Raw genomic sequence first — 19,125 nt, forward strand, 5'->3', positions numbered from 1 at the left:
TTTTATTTCAAAAATAAGAGTGTCAATTTTTCACAATTGGAATTGTACATTCCTATTTCTGCTATAGCAAACTTATAACTCGGCGAAAGTGAGGACTGCAGATGCTGGAGATCAGAGTCGAGAGTGTGTTGCTGGAAAAGCACAGCAGGTCGGGCAGCATCCAAGGAGCAGGAGAGTCAATGTTTCGGGCAAAAGCCCTTTATCAGCAGTGCATTCCTGATGGAGGGCTTTTGCTCCTCAGATGCTGCCTTACCTGCTGTGCTTTTTCAGCACCACACTCTTGACTCCAATCACAACTCTTTAAGCATTTCCTCTAGTCTTGTGCTGTCATGTGATTCCAATGCCCTTGTTTCCTGTGTGTAACTGGGCCACACCTCCTGTGTGAAATTAGGCAATGTTGGTTGGCAGGTTTGTGGACTGTTTTGGAAGAAATTAGAGTCAAACCTACTCCCGGCATTCCTGGACCACACTTCACCAGATGTCCACAGCATACGGGTCAGAATTAGAACCCTGCTTAGTGTGGTTTTCCTTTCCAGCCCAGGACGCTGAGGCCAATTGTAGTGCCTCTGCAATAAACCATCTGGGAACAGTTGACTTACCACAGACTGGGGATTGAAGCTGGAATCTCTGCAGCAGTTAACTCCCACACCAGGCTTTCACGACTAGAAGGTGAACAAGGGAGTTTAACAATAAACGGATTGAATTGCTGAAGGACTTATCTTGATTGACCACCAGTATGGAATGTTGGAGATGACCCCATTGAGCCCTCTTCGTCCTGCCAGTAGTTCAGTTGAGAGTGCCAAGTGGAATTGGAGCACTTTAACACACAAAATTTGAGAGTCACCTGCAGACCTTTATGTACATTTCGTAGTTTACAATTCAGAGTCACACTCTAGTACATTCATGAAAAGCGTGCCTTTGCTCCATGTTTTGGCTGCAGGAGAGAAAAGTTAAAAGCTAGAGGCTAGATAATCCTGAACCTCTAAGCCAGGCAGTTTCCTCGGGGCAGTGGTCACCTCACCTCAGTAGTGGCCTCCATGGAATTGGAATTGCACCCATACTCTCAAAATGTGTGAGCAGATTTTTATTCCCAATCTGTTGGCAAGCCTGTTTCGAAATGAGGTGAATTTTTATTTTGAACTGTCTATTACACGTGAAACCAAAGCGTTCATTTGCTTGGTTGTGCATGATCTTGTCACCAGTACGAATGTTGCTTGACCTTGTTTTTTTTTTGCAACTGATGTCAGGATTGAGTCTGCTATCACTATCTGTTCACCAAGCCGTGTTGCATCTGAGTTACATTAGATGTGGATTCGTGAACTGACCCAACTGGGGTATAGTGCTCATTAACTATCTCAACCCTTAGGTTTTTGTGAAAATCTTTATGGATTTTTGCAGGCTGAACTCTCCAGTGAAAATAAAAGTGGGAACCATTTTTCCGGGCCTACTTGGTTGCAGGTTTCCACCTTTTGACCATACTGAACAAATTTCTTGCGTTAACGTAAATAATCTGAATGGATTCTATCTTCTGTTTGAATTCTGCTGTGAGTCTAGGAAGCCCATGAAATGTTCCACTGATTTTTTAGTGACCCATTGTTTCATGACTGGTAGTTTCTTGAATTTACTTAATTTGACTCCTTTTGTCAATTAGAGTCATAGAGGTTTACAACGTTGAAACAAGTCCTTTGGACCAACTTATCCATGCTACCCAGTTTTCACAATTAATCTAGTCCCATTTGCCTACGGTTGGTCCATGTCCCTCCATACCTATCCCATCCTTGTACCTGTCCAAATTTTTCTTCAATGACAAAATTGTTCTTGCCTCCACCACTACCTCTGGCAGCCCATCCCAGATACTCACCACCTGGACCTTGTATCTCTTCCCTCCCACATTAAACCTATGCCTCATAGTTTTAGACTCCCCTACCATGAGGAAAAGCTGTTGGCTATCTACTTATGTATGCCTGTCATGGTTTTATAGACCGTTACAATATCACCCCTCGGTCTCCTATGCTCCAGGGAAAAAAGTCACAGCCAGTCTAGCCTCTCCTTATAACTCAAACCTTCCAGTCCAGGTAGCATCCCATTAAATGTTTTCTGCACTCTTTCTAGTTTAAGATTCAGTTCAAAGATGTATTCCTGTTCAAGAGTGGAAATTGTTGATTGTGCAGTATTTGTACTTGACACCCAATATGTTGCAAGATTGCTTGTAGCATAGATTTAATCTTAAGTGCTTCCTGGACAATGTAGTTGCACTGCTCCAGGCTATAGAAATGTTTCTCCAATCAAGGTACAATCTTTGTATAGTGACCCACGCTTCTGTATCAAGCTAAACAGTTGTGAGATGCCTATTGATATAAATCTTTACTTGCCAAAATAATAATAGGGCAGGATCATTTATTTCTCCTCAAGTACCTTTTGTCTTTTCATTTAGTGTTGGTTGTTCAGTCTTATAAATTTTGTTATTGGAGTAACTTTTAGTCATCTTTGTTTGCTCTAGAACTGTGTCCTGCTTCATCACATTTTCTGAAAGTGGTCTATTGATTTACAGATATAGCATTTTTTAATAGCTGGGCACTTCTTTTTGAGTATGGGGTTTCCCAGTTATGAAATTTATTTTTATTTTTATATCTAGTGTCTGTCCTCGTTTCTGAACGGGCACCTTGTCTGTGTATTTAGGGGTTTTATCTATTAAGAACTGAATGGATTTTGCTGACTCTTAAGTTTGACCTTCGCATGTCAGGATTGATTTGCGCCGTTCCTGTACTTCTGCTTCACTCACTATTTGAAATAACTTCTTTTGCTGATAATAAATCTGACAAAGATGCAATTCCAATATCAATTCTGTCTCTTAGGCATTCTGGTTTTCATGTTCCATAGTCATACTTACCACTAATCTGTGTCATCATTTAAAGAAATTATCTATAGATTCCCCTTAATGCTGAATTCTTCTCTTAAATCTCACTCTTTCAAGAATTTCATTTGTGCTTAGGTTACATTAATTGCCAAAGGTTTGCAGAACTTGATCAAAAACATGTTACTTTTCTGGTAAGCTTTAACAATGTTAACTATTGTCCCAATCAAACACAAAAGTGCACTTGTGTTCTGAAAAATCTTGTATATTATCAATCTTACAACCTCGTATCTAACTTGGAAGCAATTCTCTGTCTTAAAACGATGACCAATTCTGTATTCTATTTGTACCATCTCTGAAACTTAACCTTCTTAGATTTTTACCATCTCTGAAGTTAAACCTTCTTGGCAACATTATTGCTGCTGCCTTGTTTTCCTAGTGTGATGATTTCTTTCTCTTGCTTTAATTGCTTTTAATTCCAGCACATAGCACTGCTGTACTAGAGGCTTTTCCGGCATTTCTGAGCCTAACATGGATGATTCCTTTTTCATAATTTCACTGAATGAATCCCATTAATAATGATTCCTGTTTCCTGACCTGTTTTACTGAATTAATCTTACTACCTGTGGTTTGAATAACGAATCCCATTCTATGTAACCATTTTCCCTGGATGAGTCCTATTGTATGCAGTTTAAACAAATGCTTCTAGCTGCTATCATGGTTTAATTAATGGATCTCTTGCCTTTAGTGCAGCTCCTAACTTTCTTCTTTCATTATCCTTTGTCTGCTGAAGTTTCTAATTTGCCCTATTGTCACGGTAGTTCTGGCTTTGTGATATTCATCATTCTGTGATCTTGTTTCCTGTTATTTCTGTGGCCCTTGATTTGCCTTATTGTAGTTATTCTTCATAATGTCTGTTCACAATGGCAATAATGCTCCATCTCAAGTATTTCAGTCTGGGAACTGTGTGGAGTTTGCACGTTCTCCCCGTGTCTGCGTGGGTTTCCTCCGGGTGCTCCGGTTTCCTCCCACACTCCAAAGATGTGCAGGTCAGGTGAATTGGCCATGCTAAATTGCCCGTAGTGTTAGGTAAGGGGTAAATGTAGGGGTATGAGTGGGTTGCGCTTCGGCGGGTCGGTGTGGACTTGTTGGGCCGAAGGGCCTGTTTGCACACTGTAAGTAATCTAATCTAATGTAATCCTTTGTTCTAATGTTTTCCTTATCCAGCAGGGATTTTGACTTACTCTCTCAGAACATAGTGTCCAATCACTCTTCAAGCGAACCTAGATTCGGGACAACTTCTACAGATTGGTGGCGTGTGATACAATCTGTAACTACCTTGGTGCCAGGAGTGTTCTAACTGCAGTGAATTCCTAGCTCACACTCATGTGTTACCAGACCTGATATGCTTTTGACCAGCGTATGTAGATTTTGCCTTTTTGAACCTCCCCATGTGGTCCTCTTCTGCAGGGTTCCTAAATGGTCAGCCCTTTCAGCTGTTACCTATCTATTTTTAAGCAGCCTTCTTTAAATGCTGGGTCCAAGGAATCTTCAGATCTCCACAGCTGCCAGTGTTTTGTAGGCTGCAGGTAAACTGTGTCTGCACTATTTCTGCCACATCATAATCCACACCACGGCTCATCGTGGGATTAGATCCATCTGATACAGATGGATTTTACCTTACTAGATATATTTGCAAAATACATTTGCTGCCAACGTCCTTTTTCCATGGCCATCCGCTGTTCATGATTTACAAAAGGATTTGAAAGGAAACATAGTTGGTCTAACCAGTAAACTCTCAGACAATATAAAGATTGGTGGAGTTGCAGTTAGTGAGGAGAATACAGCAGGATGTAGATGAGTTGGAGACATGGGCAGAAAAATGGCAGTTGGAGTATAATCCAGGCAGATGTGAGGTGATGCATTTTGGATGGACAGGTGGAAATTATACAGTAAATGGCAGAACCCTTAGGAGTATTAATATACAGAGGGATCTGTGAGTGCAGGTGCACAGATCACTGAAGGTGGCAACACAGGTAGATTTTTTAAAAAGGCATGCTTTCTTTTATTGGAAGGGGCATTGAATATAAGGGTAGACAAGATATGCTGCAGCTTTATAAAACTGTAGTTAGCCTACACATGAAATATTGCATGCAGTTCTGGTCACCATACTACCAGAAGGATGTAGATGCTTTGGAGAAGGTACAGAAAAGGTTTACCAGGATGTTGCCTGGTATGGGGGATTTGTAGCTATGAAGTAAGGTTGGATAGAGTGGGTTTGTTTTCACAGGAATGTAGGAGGTTGAGGGGCAACCTGATAGAAATTTCTAAGATTGTGAGTGGCATGGATAGAGTGGACAGTACGAGGCTTTTTCCCAGGGTGGAGGGGTCAGTTACTCAGGGACACCAGTTCAAGCTGCGAGAGGGAGAAGTTTAAAAGAGATGTGCGAGGCAAGTTTTTCACCCAAAGGGTGCTGAGTGTGTGGAACGCACTGCCAGAGGAGGTGGTGGAAGCAGACATAGCCGCAGCACTCAAGAAGCACCTGGACAAATACATGAATAGCAATACAATAGAGGTGTAAATGAAGACCGTTTTAGCATGGAAGGGCAAAATGTGGCGGCACAGGCTTGGAGGGGCTGAAGGGCCTGTTCCTGTGTTGGATTGTGCTTTGTTCTTCATGAAGTAGAGGGCAACCACCTGACAGTCTCATGAGAAGAGGCTTTTGACTTAAAGAAGACATAACTAATTGCTATCCTGCAATAATCTACAAGTTACACTGGTATGTAAGGCAATATTACCGACACCCCAACAATCAGTCTTAGTCTCTGCCCCGCAACATCATTGTATTGAGCATTAAGAACTCCTCAACACAACACTTTCAGACCCTTCTACAACGCACACTTGGTAAAACTGGAGGCAAGAACATAACAAACGTATGGTGTGCTGTTGACATGCTGGTATGAAAAACACAAAAGCCTTGCAAGGTTGCATAGGTCAAGTAAAATCTAAACATTTGGAATATGGGTTGAGTATGAATGGCAAAAATATAAGAATGGTGGTAGTTAGGAACACAAGGGAAGAATCCAGTGTGAACATTGACATGGATTGTGTCACACTGCAATTACCAAATAAGTTTGTGTGTTTTTTTAGACCAAATGATAATAGAGATGGCAATTGTGATACAGCACTTCGAAGAAGGGATAAGACAGTCAAAGTAATTTTGTGAAAATGAAGGACATGTTAACATAAGAAAACTCAAGCCCGTAACAAGAAAAATAGTCCGACAATGCTATATTCTAAGTATTTACCTGTGAGCTTTGGATTCCTGGATAACAAGTAAAGATCTATGGAAGAAAAGAGAGACCTTTGAATTGTGGATGCTAAGATGCATGCTGAAACCTTCACAAATAAGACCATAAAGACAACTGAAGGGATATTTGAAACTACAAGGGGGAAAAAAAACTGACATCTAGATAAGAAAATGCTAGTATTTTGACCATTTGTTCAAAGCTGAAAATCAATAAAGATCTCTTCTCAAGGTCAAACTGGAGGGGGGAAGAAACCTAGAGGTGGTTGGATGTTGGATGTCATAGAGGAATTGCAGATGAGCTCCAGTGGAAATATGATGATGGTTTAAAGACTTGACAAGAATGGCACCCCATGCCAACAGATCTCCTGGCTGGAGTAGCTACAAACAGCAGCAACACTCGAGTCTAGATCATTGAGAAACATGTCAAGAAATGCAGTGTTCATGATGCTAACTCCTGGGAACCTGACTATAAGGCTCCAGTCTGAGAAAAAACAACCATTCACAACTCTCCTTTATTTCTGGTCACTTAGCCAATTATATACCCCTTCCACTACTATCCTTTTGCAGTCCCTGGGCTTTAACTTTGCTGATGAGCCTGTCATGGAGAGTTTTATCAAATAGCTTTTGTATCACCAGCATCATGTAGATTGCATCACCAGCATTATCCTTCTCTCCCCTCTCCATTACTTCTTCAGAAAGCTCAAGCAAATTATTTAGATAAAGCTTGCCTTTATTGCAATCTTTGCTGTATTTCCTTAATCAATATACATTTCTCTCAATGTTTGTTAATTGGAAAATGATCAGCTCATCTGCAATTAATATGGACCCACTGGGGGCCCGTCTATTACTACGTTTAAGTGCTTCAGAACTGGTTTAATTGATGCAGGTTTTAAGTTACTTGTCTATATTTTTTAGGTGCGTTATTGTCAATCTCTGAGTGAGGAAGAAAGGAAAGAATTGCAGCTCTTCAGTGCCCAGAGGAAGAAAGATGCACTGGGAAGAGGAACTATCAAACAGCTACCAAGAGTTCAAACGCATATTGCTTGTGATCAGGTACAAGGGAGCAATAATCAAACAAGCAGCATATTCTGTTCCTTTGAAATGAGTTATTTATGATGGCAGTGGTTCTAAGCAATACAGGTGATCATTGTGAACCACCTAACCTTACGTTTGCAGGCATTTCAATCTCAAAGGCTTAACACCTGATCACAATCTAGGAAGGGATATCTGGTCGGCATGGACAGGTTGGACCGAAGGGTCTGTTTCCATGCTGTACATCTCTATGACTCTATAAGGGTTAAGAGGGATTTGGGCCAAATGTTGGTAAATGTGACTAGATTAATTTAGGATATCATGGATGAAGAGTCTGTTTCCATGCTGTACAACTTTATGACTATGACTATAATCTTATCCTCATCTGACATCCACGTAGCCATGGATCACTAGAAAATTATAATGCTTCTACCATTACTAAATTAGATATATTTTGGTCTTTATACTGATTTTACCAATTAATTTACATGGGAAAAGTGATTAACTAAAATTGTAATATGTTACAAATCCAAATAACTTTATTATCCCATCATATTGCAGCAACTAAGGGTTATTACCACGATTCATTCCCAATAGGATTGATCATACTTGCCTTCCCTTTATGCTTTGCTTCTTCCACCTGGCACTGCGGGCAGGAGGTGGCATAGCCATAATATCATGAGATTAAGAATCCTGTGGCCCACAGAGCGCTCTGTGGATATGGGTTCAAATGCAACAGTTGGTGAAATTTCAGTTCGTTTCATCGAAAGCTAGTTTCAGTAAAGAGGCCATGAAGTGACATAAAAACCCATCTGGTTCAACTGGGAATTCTGCCTTCCTAACTGGGTCTGGCCTACATGCGATTCCAGACTCTCAGCAGTGTTGTTGACTTTAAAATAACTGAGCGATTTGTTAAGTTCAAAGGCAATTAGGGCTGGGTCACATGCAGTCCTGGTCTGCCCACACACCTTCCATGGAAACGTATAAAGGAAGCTGAGTCACATGATCTCAGCTGAAATGCTACAACAGTGTCCTTGAATTAAGATGTTATTGGCCAAGCAGTAATTAAAATAGGTTTTCAAGTGTTTCCCAATTCCAATAGGACAGCATGGTAGTGGAAATCTGATGAGAACAAAATTAGCTCACCTATAATAATCCCTCAGGATAACACAAGGTACCAAACTGCACCTTCAAATCTGTAAATCTGTTTCCCAGCAAAGAGGGAACAAGCTTGTTCTCCACTTTGTTCCTGCCTGTTTGACTTACTCTTTTTCCCAACTGTATCAGTCTCAGAAAAGGGGATAAATTGTTTAAAAGAAAACGTAATTGCTGGGTTTACTGCTGGAAGCATATTAAATGAGAGCAACCTGCTTAATTTTCACTTGCATGAAAAAACAGAGCGTTATATGTACCATGCAATCCCAACTGCGATGATTGACTGTTATTCCTTTGAAACAGTTTATTAAGAAGCCCATCGACACATTTAGATGAATTAATGAGGGACTTAACAATATATTGGGGAATAGACATTTCCCATCCTGTTGTGCTGTTTTATACCACCTGTCTCTCCCAAACTTCACAGAATGAGCCATTTTATGTACCTGTAGGAGCTTTGAATCCCATTGAAAACCAGGAAAGAATTAGGTATGTGGTTAAACCTTTCAAGCTGCAGATCTGAAGAATAGTTTTGGGGTCCTGTGCTTTAAAGATGGTTAGTTTTGGCATGAAACCTTTTGATGTTTGTAAACACCTGAGTGGTGACTACATCTCTTGTTGAAGTGGCTGTGATAACAGAATAATGGTTTCAACAATTCTGATAAGCCTGCAGATTTGACTCTGGACAAATCATGGTCTAGGTTTACTTGGGACCACGAGTTAGTGTTCATTCTCACCTTAGTTCCACAACAGCTTTTCTGAGGTAATTGAACCTGTGTCAGTGTAATGTTGCAGGAGCAGGAATGTGAGTGCAGGTTTTATTTTACACCCTCAATGCCCCACACCTGACTTCCAACCTCTCGATTGTGCCTTCCAGTGTAAGGAGAAGATAAAAGGAGGTGAGGTCGCAATATTCGCCTCCAGAGCTGGTTCTGCTGTTTGCTGGCACCCAGCATGCTTTATCTGCTCAACCTGCCAGGAGCTCCTCGTTGACCTCATCTACTTTTACCAAGACAGGAAAATCCACTGTGGCAGGCATCACGCTGAACTTCTGAAACCCCGCTGCTCTGCCTGTGACGAGGTGAGATAAGGTGTATGTGAACAAATTACTGAATTAACAGTGTACTGCAGGCTGACTGATCTTAGAAGCTGTCTTCTTTCTTTAATGATTGGGAGATGCAATATGGGATGTTTAAAATGGAGTGCTGTCACAGCATTTGGGAGAGAGACCAATTTACATTTGTATAGCACCTTTTCTCTAGTTCAGAACAATGCAAAAAATTTACAGCCATTTTCCAAGGTAATATCCCCATAATCCCACCAGACTGCTGCCTCATCTAAGAGGGATGACTGGTGGTGGTTTAACCTGAGGGTCATCGCACCTTAGATGATGCGAAGGGCTGGGACAGAGAGGCCTTCATGGTTATCTCGGTCAGTGGTGTCGGCATCGCAAACCAGCCAACTGATTTATGATTGTGATAGGGGACTGTCTAGTTAGATGCACAGATAGACGATTCTGCAGCTGACAGCAAGACATCAGAATGGTGTGTTGCCTCCCTGGTGCCAGGGTCATGGATATCTCGGAGAGGGTGCAGAATATTCTCAAAGGGAAGCGGGACCAGCAGGAGGCTGTTGTACTCATTGGAACTAACGATACAGGAAGTGCAAAGGATGAGATTCTGAAGGGAGAATATGGAGAGTTAGGCAAGAATTCAAAAAGGAGGTCCTTGAGGAGCATTAATATCTGGATTACTGCCAGTGCTGCGAGCTAGTGAGGGCAGGAATAGGAGGATAGAGCAGATGAATGCGCTGCTGAGGAGCTGGTGCAGGGGAGAAGGATTCACATTTTTGCATCACTGGAATCTCTTCTGGGGTCGAAGTGACCTGTACAATAAGGATGGATTGCACCTGAATTGGAAGGGGACTAATATACTGATGGGTAGATTTCGCTAGAGGTGTTCGGGAGGATTTAAACTAATAAGGATCTGAGTTATAGGGAGAGAATGGACAATCTGGGATATTTTTCTTTAAGAGTGTAAGAGTCTGGCGGGGGGGGGGGGGGGGTAGTAATCTTATAGAAGTGTGTAAGATTGTGAGAGGCATGGATAGGGTGAATGCACTAAGCCAGAGTTGAGAATCCAGGACTAGCAGGCATCAGTTTAACGTTAGAGAGGAAAGAATAAAAGAGAACCAGACGGACAACTTTTCTTTTACACTTGGATGGTCTGCATATGGAATGAGCTGCCAGCGGAGGTGGTTAAGGCAGGTACATTAACAACACTTACAAGGCGATCGAACAAAAACACGGGTAAGAAAGGTTTAGAAGGATGTGGGCAGGGAAATGGGGATAGTGTGGATGGACATTTTGATCAGCTTGGGCCAAGGCCCTGTCTCCATGCTGTAGGACTCTATGACTCTCCGACAACTGGCTTTGTGGAAGGGTCGCTCGACCTGAAACGCGAAGTCAGATTTCTCTCCACAAATGCTGCCCGACTTGCTGAGTGTTTCCAGCAATTTCTGTTTTGTTTCCGATTTTCAGCATCCGCAGTCCTTTCAGTTTTTATTAGAAGAGGGATGGAATGTCGCTGGGTCAGGGCCAAACATTCCTTGCTCAGCCAATCCTAGAGGTGGGGAGTCGGGCGGCGGGGACCGAAAACTGATGTTTTATCTCCCTCTGTGACAAGTTGTTGGCACGGATTGACTGTGTCATTAACCAATAACAAGGAAGAGACTCCCTCATTCACAGTCATGTGTCTTGCAGTCAAAGCCATACAAGTTGAGTTGAGTACAGTTACTGTTGTACTGTCAGAAAGGCAGCTATTTGCACCCACACAGCTATGTGATAACGATGAAGTAATCTTTACCCAATGAAGAGCCCTATCAGACTTGAAATGTTAACTGCTTCTCTCTCCACAGGTGCCCTCAGAACCGCTGAGTCTCTCCAGCACTTTCCGTTTCTATTTCAGATCTTCAGCATCTGTAGTACTTTGCTTCTATTTTGCGTCAGTTTTACGATCTTGATTGCGAGGGTAAATATTGCCAGGAGGCAGAGGCAATTCTCCCATCCCTTTGCTTCAGAATTTTAACTGAGAGAACAGTCAGGGCCTCTGTCAACATCTCATTTGAAGGATAGTGTCCTGGACAGTGCAGCACCCACTCAGTACTATTCTTATGTTCTGCCCAAGATATGAAATTCTGATCAAATATGGAGGCAAGGAAGTAGCCAACTGAGCCATGGCTAACATGTGGTGAGGGTACTGCATTGCAACTAGCAGAATTAATTGTCAACAACATTTCAACACAAGAGGCTACACAAATCCAAGCACTGTTTAACTTTCTTCAGTGCAACCTAAACGCTGGTGGGGAGAGTGGAAGTGGTCGGGGACTAATTTCACTGGAACAATCCCAGCGACTTGCAGAATGTAATGTAATAAAACATCACAAACACAGTGTTATTGAAAATAAATGTTACATTTTTTGATCAAGTGACCAAAAATGCACACAAATAGGAGGACTTTAAGGAATATTTCCGAGGAGAGAGTTAAGAGAGATTGCCAAAGCTTAAGTCCAGATCTTAAAGGCATAGCTGCCAATGGTGAGGCAATAAAAATACAGGAGCACATGCAACTACACTTGAATGAACACTCTATTCTCTTGGGACAATCTACAAATATACATTTTACAGGTTATTCACATAGAACCAAATAGTTATCGAATCCTAGCTGTGATTCAAGTGCACGATCCATCCACTGTATTCGTTCCATCCTCTGACTAACATTTAACTCGAAGTTAGCAGAAAACGTTTGTGTAATCTTAATGGCGTTTCTAAGGACATACAAAAGAGACACTGTGGGTTTTTTTTTCCTGGTCTTAGTCTTCAAAGATGGCATATTTATTTACATTTCAGTTTAAATGTGAACTGGAGAGATCCATGCGGCACCTCGGAGATTTGGATAGTTGCCTAACAAAGCATTCTTCTGGAATTTCAGATTATTTTTGCCGATGAATGCACAGAGGCTGAAGGCCGGCACTGGCACATGAAGCACTTCTGCTGCTTTGAGTGTGAAACAGTTCTGGGCGGACAGAGATATATTATGAAGGATGGGCGCCCGTACTGTTGTGGCTGCTTCGAGAGTCTGTACGCAGAATATTGCGAAGCATGTGGAGATCATATAGGTAATCCAGTTTCCTTCTCTCATTTATGTACTGCTTAGCTGCAATTTAAAAACCCCACTTCCTTTAAAGTATACCCGCGCATAATTGGTTTTTGTGCAATGAATGAGATACAGCTGCTGATTTTTTTTTCAACTATCAAAAGGTTGAGATAAAATTTTAGCAACCTAGCAAGAGAGAAATATGTATATTGTTTGTACATAACCAGTCCCATCTTGGAGTCGATGGCTGGTTGTTAGAAAGCAAAAGAAAAAGACCAGATGTCAAACTGTGATAGTGTCAGATCCTTTACATTGTCCACAATGATGGACTGTTATTCAGATTCCATTTGATACATACCTTCAGCAAACTTGGGCTAGTCACTTGATTATGACCAAGAAGGCTTGGTTAAGGACCCCATGGAAATATTACTGGCCAGCACAGCAGTCACGGGGCCAAGGGGAACTTGCTGCAACCTAATAGGGTGGCACGGTGGCTCAGTGGTTAGCAGTGCAGCCTCACGCCACCACGGACCCAGGTTCGATTCCAGCCTCAGGTGACTGCCTGTGTAGAGTTTGCACATTCTCCCCATGTCTGTATGGGTTTGCTTCGGTCTCCTCACAGAGTCCAACGTTGTGCAGGTCAGGTGAATTGGCCATGCTAAATTGCCCATAGTGTTAGGCGTATTAGTCAGAGGGAAATGGGTCTGGGTGGGTTACTCTTCGGAGGGTCAGTGTGGACTTGTTGGGCCGAAGGGTCTGTTTCCACACTGTAGGGAATCTAATCTAATCTAATCAGCTGCCAACAGATAAGGAAGCTTTGTCTAAGCTCAACAAAACTCCATTAGCTGTCTCTTGCATTTTCTAATCCCAAAATATGCCCAAGGGCTGAGCTGCCAAATGATTCAAAATTAAATCCTTATGAACGGACAAAGTGCAGCAGATTTGTAAAACTCACACAGAAAACCCACCTCTGACCCAGAGTTCATGTAGTGTTGAATTTGCATTGAATGACAAGGCACAGCCTAACCTGTACATCAGGAACATTGACTGTAAAAATACTTAGGGATATGCTATGTACTTTGTTTCCAGTGATTTAAAAAAAATCATTCACAAGTTGAGGACATTGCTGGCCAGGCCAACATTTACTGCCCATCTCTAATTACCCAGAGGGCAGTTGAGAGTCAACCACATTGCTGTGGGTCTGGAGTCACGTGTAGGCCAGGCTAGATAAGAATGGCTGTTTCCTTCCCTAAAGGATGTGTCCTTCCAACAATGGATTCATGATCATCAGGTGATTCTTAATTCCAGATTTTATTGAATTCAAGTTCCACCACCTGACATGGCCGGATTCAAACCCGAGCCCCCAGAACATGACCTGGGTCAACAATCCAGCGATAATACCACGAGCCACCATATCCCCACTTTTCAGTATTTAGGTACAATTTCATAAGTGTAAACTTGAGTAAAAAACTAAATAATGTCAAATTGCTTATTGCGTTTGTCTAAATGAAGGTTCCTTTAACTGCAGGAGTTGATCACGCACAGATGACGTATGATGGGCAGCATTGGCATGCCACCGACAAATGCTTTTGCTGTGCCCAGTGCAGGACTTCGCTTCTGGGGTGCCCATTCCTCCCAAAGCAAGGTCAGATTTTCTGCTCGAAATCCTGCAGCATGGGCGAAGACGTCCACGCCTCGGACTCCTCTGACTCTGCGTTCCAGTCTGCGCGGTCAAGAGAGTCCAGGAGGAGTGTGCGACTGGGAAAAAGCAGCAAGTCTGCGGACCAGTGCAGGCAGTCACTGCTGCTTTCACCGACGGTAAATTACAAATGCCCCGATCTCTCTGACAGGGGCGACGACCCTTTATCTCAACAAATGGACGCCCTCAGCCTCAACAGCCCAGCTGAGAGTCTCAGCAACAATCATTTCTGGAAGGGCCGAGTGGAGGCCGATGCAGCTGAAGAACATGAAGAATGGGCCGAGCACGATGATTACATGACCCAGCTACTGCTTAAGTTTGGCAGTCGGGGCGTCTTTCAGCAGTTCAGTGAAGACGCCAAGCACTGGATATCAGACAGCGAAGGCAAAACTAAAATGGAACTGAATGGCCGTAATGGCCAAGGCTTGGTAAGTACGAAGTATGAATCCAACATGTACTGGGCACAATCCCAAGATAATCTAGGAGACTCTGCCTATGGGAGCCACCCAGGACCTGCCAGCAGTCGCAAGATCCAAGAGCTTGACATTGATCATGGTGCAGCCGCCTACAATCATGACCAGAACCAGTGGTACGAAGATTCACTGGAATGCCTCACGAATGAGTTAAAGCCAGCTGAGCAAAGTGTTCGAGATTCTGTGGACTCTCTAGCCCTGTCCAATATCACAGGTACCAAACTCTTGAACATCTTAATTACTAATATCAAAATTAATGAATATTTATTATTTTAGAAAACGAATTTTTGTATTAATTTAAGAATTATGGTCACTTAATTACAAATATATCAGAAGAAATATTTCTAAATTTCAGTAACTAAATAGCTGACCTGAATTTCAGATTGGTTCCATAGGTCAGCACAACATTGAGGGTGGAAGGGCCTGTATTGTGCTGTTATGTTCTATGTTCTAATTTACTTTTTAAATAAGACATCACTTTCAATCATCTTGAGTTCAACAATGATGCAACATCAGAGCAGATATTTTAAAAATACAGCACACCATTGCTTTACTCTGTGTTAAACACTTTTTTTTAACCAACTATGTTGACAACAATAACCTGCCACTATGTAATACCTTTAGGGTACTGAGAGTCTGCATAAGGTGTCAGTTCAGATTATAAGTGTTGCAATGTAGAAGAGGGAGGTGGGAAACCACAGGGAGGTTTAAGGAGGGAAGTTGGGGATGTAGGTGTAACTGCAAATGTTTTGTTTATGCAAGTCAGAGATCCACAAAATGACAGAATTAGAGGAGCACTGAGATTTCAGATGTCTGCAGGATTGAACAGGAAGGAGCGAGGCCATGGACAGAACTGAACAGAAGAAGAAAAACTTTAGAAGTTGGGTCCTGGTCCACAAATGCTTCAGAGTAGCTCAGTAAGCACAGAGGTAGGGGGTGTACAGATTGGTGCAAGTTTGGATACAGAGTCTTGGCTTGAGCTCAATTTTAGAAGAAGGCTTGTATTTAATTGTAGTGCTTTTCACAAGGACTGGACATCTAAGCTTTCTGTGCATAAAGAAACAGGTCAACATTTACCCTCCATCAGTACCAGCAAAGCAGATTATTTGATCATTATGATGGTATCATTTGACTGAGCTTGCTATGTACAAACTGACTGTCATATTTCCAATATTTCAACACTGACTACAATTTAAAAGTATTCGTTGATTGTGAAGCCTATACCTGTGAAAGATAATGTGTAAATACAAGTTTTCAAAAAAAAAATTGCTCTCTCGGGGTTTTAAGACCATAAGATATAGGAGCAGAAATTAGGCCATTCAGCCCATCGCGTCTGCTCTGCCATTCAATCATGGCTGATAGGTTTCTCAACCCTCTTCTCCCACTGTCTCCCCACAACCCATGATCCCCTTGATATTCTAGAAACTATCCATCTCAGTCTTAAACCTACTTTGAACTTTGCTGCAATCTAATTAGATGCAAGTCATGTTGAAAACTAGTTTTAATTGTCTCACTGAGATTCCAACAAATTTTATGCATACAATGCAATGGCAATGTTAGTAGCATTACTGAACAGTCATAATGAAGAAATGAGTGGTTTTATGGTACTTTGGAGACACAAAAGAAGCTGTAAATCTCTAAATTAATTGTATAATTTTAAACATTCTTCAGTTTTGGAACACAGTAATGATATTTTCTAAATAACAATTAAAATTATTTATCCTTGCTGATCTTTTTTTTGGTAGGCGCATCAGTAGATGGAGACAACCAGCAACGATCATCTGTGTTTGCTCTCCAGGATTTCCAAGAAATTGAGAATGACTGTGAGAAAATGAGTAACATGGGGACGATGAACTCCTCAATGCGCCACCGCAGCACAGAATCCCTCAAGAGTTTGACCTCCGAACTCTGTCAGGTCATGGCCCCAGAGGAGAAGCGAAAGCCACTCTGCAATCCGATGCTGAGAAGATCAAAGTCCCAGTCAAGGCCCCAGCAAGTTAAGTTTTCTGATGACGTCATTGACAACAGGAGTTACGAGGAGATCGAAATCCGGCAGCCTCCGATGAGCGAGAGAACTCGCCGGCGCGCATACAACCTTGACGGCTACGCCAATCGGCATCATCATCGTCGCCGCAAGAGCAGGAAGTCCCGTTCTGACAATGCCCTCCATCTGGTGACGGAGAGGAGAAGTCCCCGAGAAAGGCCTTGTGTTTACCCTCCAGAGGACTGTGAAAAATTAACCCAAGTCAAAGTCTCGCATGAAAGGCGGGCATACGTTCAAAGCCAGGAACTGTATGGGCAGTACAGTCATAACCCAGACTACGCCCTGCAGAACCAAGTTGTGGACAAATTTCTTGGCTTGTATGCGGAGGATGATGACTCCTGGTGCTCAACCTGCTCCTCTTCATCCTCCGATTCAGAAGAAGAAGGTTACTTCCTTGGGCAACCGATCCCACAGCCCAGGGCCCAACGATACCAGTATTATACGGATGATCTTGCAGGGCCGTCATCGGTGCTGGCGAGTTCTAGTATTGGGTCACGGACCACCAAATCCAAAAAGAAAAAGGGGCACAAAGGGAAAAATTGTATAATTTCCTAGAGCAGAATGTGTATGAACCAAATCTGCAAGGAGCCTTTCCCACTTACTACTCTGTGAATTCAGATGGTGTTACTAAAGCAACCTATAAGTTCATTTGAAACTACAGAACACCCAGAGACAAAGTTGCTGGTCAGACTGCTACTTTTCCACTTTAAAGCCAAGAGTGACTGACACGGCAGTTGTGGATAAACACACTATTGTTTACACTTGTAGCGGTTCACTTGTTTCTGTATTTTCACTGACTATCTACTAATAAGCAGTGGATTGGGTAACATCCCTGTCTCTGAGCCAGAAGGTACAGGTTCAAGTCCCACTCCAGGGCTTAATGGTCAAGGAAGGTGCATAAGTATGTCGCAAAACAGGTTGGTTGTGAACAGTAAATTCTTCCCATGCCAATGGAGGCAGTATCAGCTGGATAGATTCCTGGTGAACCATGTGATGGACAAAGAAACATTCTTATGTCACTGTCCACAGTGATACATAGATACGTACAACATGCATGTAAAAGGTGATGTCGCCACAGCAACTCAGACCCCCTGAGCAAACCCCCTCTCTTTATAGTTCTTCAATCAACCAGTACAACACGGAACTTCATACTGTTGAGTGTATACTTTCAGAAAGTTTTAACTAGTCTTAACAGCTTTTAACTTTGTAACCTGTTTTAATATGTCTTTATTGGTGCTTTCTGTATTATAATGTTAAATGTTCACTTTTATTAAGGTGTTTGCAATGAGCATGTAAAGGCAAAGCAAAAGTTGCTGAGTGACCAATGGGCAATAATGAAAGTCAGGCTGAGCGCAAATCTGCTTCCCAATTCTCAATATTACAGGCATAAAAGTAGCAGCGATCAAAGAAAAATGTTGGTATTTAAAATGTAGGATTTAGTAACTAATGTTAATCATAATTTAACAGTGCAAATACTGTATATATTGTACAGTTCAGATTAAGAACTGATATTTTTATATATCCCTGAATTACAAAACAAGTCGTTTATCTTTGGTTGTAAGAAATAGATGTAATGAAGTAATTGGCAACGTTATATTTGGTTTCATAATGACTCCTTGTCAAGTAACAGTTTAGCTTTTTGTCATTAGGGTGTGCGTGTGTGTGTGTGTGTGTGCGTGTGTGCGCGCGCACGCGCGCGCGTGTTTATGCTTTTATGACAGCAAACGTTGCCCCCCCCCGGTTGTTGGTTCAATTAAATTCTTGCTGGAATCATCAGCATGCAGAGTATTAATAGTCCTGCACAGTTGCAGAACTGGGGTGTCCTTGCTGTGTTACAAGAGCTCAGTGAGAATCAGTTAATGTAAAGAAATATCAAACTGATGTATAAATGTAAAAACTGGAACATGTAGATGAATAAAATTAATAAAAAATGTTATTGTAAGATAACCCAATTTGTTTCTAAATTGCACTGCATTCAATAAATAGAAGAAATGCACAGTGAATCTGATTGATTAGAAACACAATTTTAGTAATTGGTAGATGTGATTCTCCTAACAAAACCCAGACAGATGAAAGTCTTGCAAAAATTGTGTTTGTTTTTTTAAAAAATACTTGTTGATAATATCTGTTTCCTGCTATTGTATTCTCATTACTTGGGCGGGGAAACAGACAGTTTGTAATTGGAACTGGAAGATAAAGGATTTCCAATTCAGTGTAGAAGTTGCTTTCAGATTACTTTTCCCTGCAGATAAGGACCGGAGACTGGGTGACACAGTTGGTTAGAATAATGTTGTTCGATCTTCTGAAATTGCAGTTCAAAACAGCACAGACTGGTGAGATAAATGCCTGTTAATGTAATGCTTATTGAGTCATGTGCATTTCCAGTTGGTAAAGGTCCAAAAA

General features: G+C 41.8%; 1 protein-coding gene across 5 annotated transcripts in view; it reads left to right on the forward strand.

Moving 5' to 3' along the window:
• Positions 1-18,669, forward strand: part of prickle1b (prickle homolog 1b) — a 142,834-nt gene extending 124,165 nt beyond the window's left edge. For all 5 annotated transcript variants that reach the window (XM_060839959.1, XM_060839962.1, XM_060839961.1 and 2 more), the window contains exons 4-8: positions 7,081-7,218; positions 9,230-9,433; positions 12,342-12,528; positions 14,035-14,892; positions 16,424-18,669. In XM_060839959.1, coding sequence (XP_060695942.1) covers positions 7,081-7,218; positions 9,230-9,433; positions 12,342-12,528; positions 14,035-14,892; positions 16,424-17,277 — 2,241 coding nt within the window. In that variant the 3' untranslated portion in view covers positions 17,278-18,669. The remainder of the gene's footprint in view (positions 1-7,080; positions 7,219-9,229; positions 9,434-12,341; positions 12,529-14,034; positions 14,893-16,423) is intronic.
• Positions 18,670-19,125: the final 456 nt, after the last annotated feature.

Source organism: Hemiscyllium ocellatum, chromosome 19 (genome assembly GCF_020745735.1).
Source record: "Hemiscyllium ocellatum isolate sHemOce1 chromosome 19, sHemOce1.pat.X.cur, whole genome shotgun sequence".
In the NCBI taxonomy this organism is placed as follows: Eukaryota; Metazoa; Chordata; class Chondrichthyes; order Orectolobiformes; family Hemiscylliidae; genus Hemiscyllium; species Hemiscyllium ocellatum.